This window comes from Leishmania donovani, chromosome 18, assembly GCF_000227135.1.
Source record: "Leishmania donovani BPK282A1 complete genome, chromosome 18".
Taxonomy (NCBI): Eukaryota; Euglenozoa; class Kinetoplastea; order Trypanosomatida; family Trypanosomatidae; genus Leishmania; species Leishmania donovani.
The window spans coordinates 656206-664094 of NC_018245.1; the positions used below are offsets into that span (position 1 = coordinate 656206).

Sequence of the window (7889 nt, forward strand, 5' to 3'; positions counted from 1 at the left end):
CGATGAGGACACTGAAGGCGGCCCCGCTTTGGGTCAAGGCATGCGGTCTAGCCGAGTGTGTCTAGCGCCGGCCGCGCGGCACGTAACCGCAGAAGGGACGATGAAGGACGAGACGAGCCCGCTAGACGCATGACCTCATTCGGTGTCAGGACGGCTCCATCTGGTCGACCAGGGTTTAGCCGCAGTGTGACAGCGGCAAGTGAGGTGTGGTTGTGCATGCTTGTCTATGCGTTGGCTTGTACGTGGGTATAGTGTGAAGACGCCGATGGGAAAGAGAGCTTAAATGCGAGGGGCGATTGGGGTGACTAGCGAATAGCGGGAGGAGGGGACGTGTGCGTCGAACTCACTCTCTTCCTTCTGCACGGGCTTATTTGACCCTTCTGCCTTGACCGTCCGCACCAGCTCCCCGCTTCTTCGGGGGTGAGGGAGTGGTAGCTTCCGCCGTTCGTTGCTCTTGCGTTGCCCTGCTTTTTCTGGGCGTGGGCTCGTTTGGTTCTCGTGTTGGCTTCGCTCTGTTCTCCTTGACGAGGAAGGCGGGGACGGGTTTGATCGGCTCTCCGCAGAATCGGTGCAGCGTGTCGGCAGACGAAGAAGAAAGCGGCGAAGGGCACCGCGAAAGGGCAATGTAGGCGTCGTGTTTGTGGTGCAGAAGCGAGGACCCGGTTCAACCGGGCACGCTCGCGGCTGCCTACCTGGAGAGGTGGCGTTGCGTATCGTGCATCCTCGGATGGCTTGATGGAGCGCGAATTACTTAGTCGAAGCGATGGGGGTGGGTGCACGGCCTACTCAACGATGGCTTCCTCGAGCATGCCGACGAGGGAGACGCCAGCACACGCGCTCTGCCTGTGTTGGCGTCGCAGCCCCACTTTGATGGGGACTGTGCGACGGCATCAAGGACTTTGCTGAAGCCCCCGCCTTATGCTGTGATGAGTTGCTTGATCTCGCTCTGCTTCTCTTTACTTTCTCATCTGCGCTGTATACCCCCTGCCCTCCTCTCCTTGTTGCACGGCGTGTTGCTGTGCCTACGTGGCCTCTCAAAACTTCGAAGGCACCGCTGCTCCGCGGAGCAGTGCAGGCACACCGAGATATACCTTCCCTTTCACCCGCGCTTTCCGGAATAGGGCCTTCGCGTCATGTCTGCGGCGGCGTGCTCGTGGAGTCACGCGGAGTGGACGCCGTACGAGGTCCTCAACGTGCCGCAGTCGGCCCCTATTAGTGACATTCGTGCTGCTTTCAAGCGCATGGCGTTGCGCACGCACCCTGACAAGGCAACGGTGACGACGTCAGCTAGAAGGGCGAGCGGCGGCGGGACGACGCCGTGCTCAGAATTTCCTGTTTCCTTTCACATTGTGAAGGAGGCGTCGGAGATGTTGCTTGACCCGTACTTGCGCGCCGCCTACGATGCCACCCGCTCCCAGGCGTTGACGCACGAGGTTGGCGCTGTCAGTGATACCTACTCTCTGATGGACGACTTTGTTCGTGTAAGGATGGACGGTGATGAAAGCGATGGGCAGCGCGTGCATGTGTACCAGCGTGAGTGTCGCTGTGGCGGTGTCTATGAAGTGGCTCTGTTTCCCGAGGCACCGGCAGGGAGTGGCGAGGACGAGGATGTGCCACTGACGTACTCGGCCCAGACGCTGAGGTGCGAGTGCGATTCTTGCTCACTTGTGGTGGAGGTAGTGGCGTAGCGCGCAGCGGAGCGCTAGGGACATGCCCGTACTTTCACGTTGCTTGCAGCACAACGGACCAGTCCCGTCTGTCTTTCTGCCTTGGACTTCTCTCTTTATTTCTCGCGTTGGTTTGAAGGTGCTGCTGCGCACTGTGTTGGGACCGCACCCTCGGCATCCTGTGGAAGCCCTCACCGGGAAGGGCTTCAGCGTAGTACAGTGCTTGCGTGTATGCGCCTACGCTTGCCTTGCAGTGCGCACGCATCCGCCCAGCTGTTGCCGTCGCCACCTTGGTTTACTTAAAGGGATGGCTGCCTTTCTCTGTCGTATAAGCCCCGCGGGAAAGCACACGTACTCGCGCACAGCGTGCACGCAGGCCACTCATCTCTGCATGGCTTGGCGCACACACGCGTCTCTTCCGCTCGGAGCGATCTGTAAGTTATACGAGTATCCGCAACCACAACGCAGAGGAAAAGCGATGGGTAGATGCCCGAAACTGAGGGCAACGGGGGGGGGCGCACAGAGACACGAAGAGGACAACGACGGCGTCTCCCACGTCGCCTTCTGCTCCGTTTGAAATCTTCACTTAGGTTTCTCCCCCAGCCACCCACAAACGCTCACTCGCTCTCTCTCGCGGTCAGAAAGAGCGGGGGCGCTGAGTCCGTTGGTGAATGTACCCTTTCCAGCGTCGATGTGGCATACGCGCGCATCGCCAACATCCACGCACGCACGCTACCTTCTGCTCGACCCACCACCGCCCCTACCCCCTTTCACCACTCTCGCATCTGCGAAGACACAAGAAAACAGCTCCTGCTTCTCTGCTCGTGGTGCTGACGGTGCCGGACAGCCGTTGGCTTGGTGCCATATACACCCGCCTCACACGCGAAGGCCGACTTCGCTGCCTACACCAGAAGACGCTCACATCGAGAAAGGACGAGGAGGGAGGGAGGGAGGGCAGCAGGGGTACGCACCGCCCCCGCGCACATTCTTCCGCATAGCGGTGAACACACACACGTGAAGGGGTGAATGCGGGGTGCAGTTTGTTTGTGAGTCTATGCGTGCATACGCGGTGCATCAGAATGAGGCGGACTCTCAAGGGCTGCTGTATTCACCGCTGGATAGAAGGGCGCTCCTGCTCCGGATGCTGTGGTGGCTGCTTTGACGCCGCCTCTGCAGCAGCACCAGCAGCTGCTGCTCGTGTGCCCCCATGGCAGGACTTCTATGAATACCGCAGTTATCACACGCTCGCGCGCTGCACGCTTCGGATCTCTTCCTGTCGCTCTCAGCATCCCTATCGGCTGATTCGTGCGTACTTGAGAGGCGCAGAACTCTCGTTGCGCATGAGCGGCGCCATAAGCTGCACGGCGCGTACCTACAGCGCGCAGGCGTACGCGCACGAGGAGGGCGCCGATGATGACGAGGATGACTACCTGCAGGCCTACGAGGAACTACTGCTAAATGCGGCTTCTAATGCGGCGGCCGATGACGCCGCTCCCCAGCCCGGCGGCACGTGCAGCGAGGGGGTTGCCCATCTTGACAAGGAGGCTGGTGCTCACGTGGACGGTGCTTTTCCTTCCTTTGAGAGTCCGGCGTCGGTGCCATTGCCAGCTGATGCGCTCGTGGAAGACACACTGGCAGCCCTGCCCGCCGATGGCTCGACCGTGCTGCTGACTGACCTCACCCGCTCACTTGACGTGGAGGCGATCAGCGAGCTCTTCGGCTCCGTGCTGTCTTTCGTGCAGCTCCACCCGCATCTCTTTACTTGCACCCAGGACCCCGATACAGGTAGGTGGCACGTAGCGCGAGGTCGCTCGTCAACCTCGCCGCTCAACGCAGACGCTGCCACCGCTGCAGCGCCTGGCCTAGCATCTGCCATTGGTGGAGGCGAAGAGGATGACCACAAGGCCATAATTGTCGACCTCGATGTGGCGGCGATGGTGCTGGGCGAGGAGCTAAGGCATTTATGTGGCAGCCGTTACTCGTCGCAGACAAGAGCGCATGAAGCCGAAGCCGCGCACTCCGCGGTAAAGCGATCGAGGCGTCGCTTAACACCCGCCGCAGTACCTAACCCTCTTTTTCCGACATCAGGCACTGGCGCTGCCCGCGATGGCGTATCGTTGACGACCCCCGAGCAGGCATGGTGGCCGACCATTGCGAGCCTCTTGCCCGAGGACGGTACCCCTCTTCCCATTTCAGTGCTGCGTGCGTCGCTGCCGGGGCCGATCGCGCAGGAGCTGCGCGCTCGACAAGTGGGTCTGGCTCGGTGCTTCAAGCAGACCTACGCCATAGCCAGTCGTCATGTGGCGCTCACGGCAGACTCGACGGCGCTCGTTCGTGCTGCAGTGCAGCGCTCGAACAGCTGCGCAGCCGCCTCCGTTTCATTGTGGTCTCCGGAGGGCCAAAAGGCGGCAGCTTGGACCAACCACAAGGAGTCGTCGGTGGCGGCTTTCTCCTCTTTCTTGTGCGACGCCGGGGATGGCTCGTACGTGCCACCCCCGGCGGACTACGACGCGTCGCAGGATGCAGAGCCGTGGCTGGTAACGATTTCGCTAGACGACGGCGAGGAGGCGGGCCCGGAGGAGGTGCCTCCTGCGTCAGGCGATGTGGACGAGGGGGCGCTGGGGCGGAGCGCCGACGCCGCAACTGCGCTGGCGGCTGCGACTGGGCTTCAAGAGATACCTTACAATGGCCTCAGTGGTGCTAGTGGGAGGGCGGCGACACAGGCTCATGGAACAGGCTTGCAGCCGCACGACTTGAATCTCGAGCGGTTGTATGACGCCCCAGCGCCGCCGACGGCGGTCGTGAGGAGCAAGCCTTCGACTGCGACGCAGCTAGCAGGCCCTGCTGGTGCGGTGCGCACGGTGCGTCCCCCTCGCCCGTCGACGCCAGCCGAGTGGCTAGCCTTGCACACCGCCATGGCCGAGGCGCGTGGTTGGATCACGCCGATGCAGATGTTGGATTACCTGGTCGAGTGCGTGCCCACCTTTTTCATCCCTTTGGAGGAGTTGCGCCCGTCGGACGCTATCCTGAAGCTTGTTGGCGCGCGCACGAGCATGCGCACGCTGGTATGTCGGGTCTACATGTACTTTGTGGAGAGGTCGGAGGATAAGATGCAGATCCGACTGGCGCCAACCCTCGAGCACGCGCAGCGCGGCGCAGCCAACGCGCACTACGCGGCATGGAACCCTGACACGGCGAACAAGTGTGAGCAGTGTGGTGCCGATGCAACGCCGAGCGAAGCGCCAGCACCAACGAACGCCGGCACCGGCACCGGCACCGCCGCTAACCCAGGCGACCGCCAAGACAGTGCTACTCACAGCGGCCCCAGGAGCGGCGGCACTGTGTTGCAGTCTAGCGATACGACGAAGGCCTTTCCGGTCATGCGTGTGCGGAGGCCCATCAAAAGCCTACTCAGCGTGAGGTCGTTCAAAGCCATGCCCGCCACTGCCAAGGCGGCTGCATCGCCTGCAGCCTTGCCCACCGCCATGCGGCTGAGCTCCCCTGATGCACAAGCAGGAGCCAGCACAGGTGCCGGATCGAGCTCCACTCCCACCGCCCTCAAAGGCGGCGGTGGCTTTATCGCGTTGTCCTCGGTGCCGACTGGCGAGATCGGTTACCCGTTTCTGGCCTTAGCCACTCAGCCGGTGCACACGTGGCCGTGGTGGGCAAGGCTACTGTGCGTGTTGCCGTTTGACACGTACGTGCCACTGGACCATCTCCGCATCCACTACTGTCCTGACCTTGCGCCCGAAAACGTCTATCTCGCTTGGAGGGCCGCGGACGCGTCGTTTTTGCCGACAACGTCGTCCGAAAAGGTGCGCACGCCGATCCCGTTCTCACTGCTTCGTGCGCCGACGACCTCTCGTAGAGTGCGACTGCGCCCTTTTTGGCTGTCACCAGGCTGCACGGCAGAGCTGGAGAGCACGGTAATGCCGGTGGGCCTCGTGAAGCAGCTGCGCCCAGTGTGGCTGCCAGTCTCACGCCTGCTATCCAAGCTGACCCCTGAGGAGCGAGAAGAGAGCTTGGCCTTGGCTGTCCGTCGCCCTTCCGCTGCTGGCCTATCAGCCGACGAAGCACTCGTCATGCTGCTGCGTGATTGCGGGCGCTGTTGCTGGGTGCAAGAGGACGGTGCAAAGGTGCGTAGGTATGCGGCTTCCAGCGCGCTGGACGACCACTTTCACGCCTCGCTTTCACTGCTGTACGGCTTCAGCTCCGCGCGTGTGTGGGAGCCGCTGCCGGTGGTGTTGGACCGCGCGTCGGAGCACGTGCGCTCTCTCTTCGCACATTCACAAATGCCCCCACTGGCGTCTCCGAACACGGTTGGGCTGATTGGCATGCTGCGTCAAGCACCGCCTGCAGCGCTCAAAGCATTTCTCATGCGACATGCGCAGTGGCTGGAAGTGAAGGCGACCGATGGCAGGGAGACGAGGGACGAGGCGGCGGCCCCGTTGCTCGTACGCAGGCGTGCGGCTCTGGTCTCGTTCTGAAGAGAGCCAGAGAGGAGCGCGCGGGCGCTCGTGTGAGAGGCACTGGACGGAGTGGCAATCTAGTTGTCGGCGCTTCTCGTGCTGCACATGCGTGACTGTCCATCGCTGGGGCAGAGATAACACGTTGGTATCTCTTTCACGCATATATGTCCTCCAACGGACCTTTTCTGAGGCAGGAATACATGCACGCATATGATGGGCGGCAGCCTCGATGCACACGACCAGGTCATCACATCGGTTTCTTGTTGTTTTCTTTCTTCCTCTTTTCAGCTGCTCGTGATGCGTGGAAAGTCACTGTGCGGCGCAGGCGCGAAGGGACGACACGCTTGCCGCGGGATGCGGAGCGGAGCTGTGCTTATCGGTTGTCATACGCATAACCGCACAAAACGTTGATGCGCGTGACGTAACGGCTACCACTACAGCGAGTGAGCGGCGGTTGTTTTGTTCCTGATAAATCCGCGCGTACGCATCCACCTGGCGTTTGCTTGTTGCTGGGGTGACATTCGCACGCCTTTCGCTCGAAGCCGGGCGCACTGAATCGGCGGTCTCAGCGCATCGTTCATAGTCACCGTCTAGCAAGGCGCCGTTGCCTGCAGGCAAGGCGAATATGGTCTCGGCCGTCCACAAACGACACAGCCGACGTTTCGCGGAGTCCGAGGAAGTGTTACGCACCCCTCCATGCTGGCCTTCCTCGACGTCCTCTCTTCACCTCCGTCATTGACGTGCACGTACTGGTCTTTCTCTTTTTTCCTATTTTTCTTTGCACGTTCTTTGCCTCCGCGCCATGCGGCCCACCCTTCCTCTCCCCTCCCCTGCACGCGCGCGCATGCACGACGACACCACGGCCAAACCAATAATGCGTGCGCATCTTCTACGCCGCTCACGCCCGCCACCACCACCGGCAGTACCGCCGTTTTAGTGCTACAACAACAACAAAGTGTTTCGTACCCTTTTCTTCGTTTCTTCCCCGGTACACCCCCGCGCACGCGAACGGCTCCGTGAGGTCTCTGCCACCTGCCCAACCCTTACTCTCCTCATCTACACCACACTTCCACGCGGCTATACCACTTCACAAGTTGGGCAGTCTAGACGTGGCGTAAAAGCAACAGCTGAGCAGCCGTTCACATCAGGGCCGATACACCTCTTTAGGCAACCAGCCTTCCCCAAACCCCACCAAATTCGCGAAAAGCACGTAATATAGCGATCGAGTAGCCTATTCTCTGATCTCCTTTACAATCTCGACACCTTGTAGCTTTTCCTGTTTTCTCTGTGCATCACCGCCTCTCCAGCTCTTCGCTTCTCTTTCCCACTCTCTCCGGCGAAGCGTCACAGCGCCTGCATCGCAACTGTTCCCACCAGATCCGAGAGAGCAGAGAAAAGCTCGCCTGCGCACGCGTGAATCCCCTGCACGTCGTAAAGCATCTAAGTAGAACTCTCTTTTCGTTTTGTGGATACATAACTCATCCTCTCGGTGGTTGTGTCTGTGCGTGTGTGTGTCTCCTCTCAAGCGCTGCACGCCCTCTTCTTGTCCCCCCTCTCTCAACACCCCCTCTCTTTGTGCCGCCCGCATCCTTGCAAGCGCCGACGATGAGCTCCAAAAAGTACGAGCTGGACGCCGCCGCGTTCGAGGACAAGCCCGAGAGCCATTCCGATGCGGAGATGACCCCACAGAAGCCTCAGCGCCGCCAGTCTGTGCTGTCGAAGGCCGTGAGCGAGCATGATGAACGCGCGACGG

At 61.0% G+C, this 7889-nt stretch overlaps 3 protein-coding genes across 3 annotated transcripts; all 3 read left to right on the forward strand.

Moving 5' to 3' along the window:
- Nucleotides 1-1133: 1133 nt before the first annotated feature.
- LDBPK_181470 (chaperone protein DNAj, putative) lies at nucleotides 1134-1688 on the forward strand (the record flags this gene model as incomplete). The annotated part of the gene is made up of 1 exon (XM_003860113.1): nucleotides 1134-1688. The coding sequence occupies one exon, from the start codon at nucleotides 1134-1136 to the stop codon at nucleotides 1686-1688; it is 555 nt and encodes a 184-aa protein (XP_003860161.1).
- Nucleotides 1689-3007: 1319 nt separating this feature from the next.
- On the forward strand, nucleotides 3008-6154 carry LDBPK_181480 (hypothetical protein, conserved; the record flags this gene model as incomplete). Its single annotated transcript, XM_003860114.1, has 1 exon — nucleotides 3008-6154. The coding sequence occupies one exon, from the start codon at nucleotides 3008-3010 to the stop codon at nucleotides 6152-6154; it is 3147 nt and encodes a 1048-aa protein (XP_003860162.1).
- A 1587-nt stretch (nucleotides 6155-7741) lies between these two features.
- On the forward strand, nucleotides 7742-7888 carry LDBPK_181490 (P-type H+-ATPase, putative; the record flags this gene model as incomplete). The annotated part of the gene is made up of 1 exon (XM_003860115.1): nucleotides 7742-7888. A coding segment is annotated over one exon (147 nt), but the record flags the coding sequence as incomplete, so codon positions are not given.
- Nucleotide 7889: the final 1 nt, after the last annotated feature.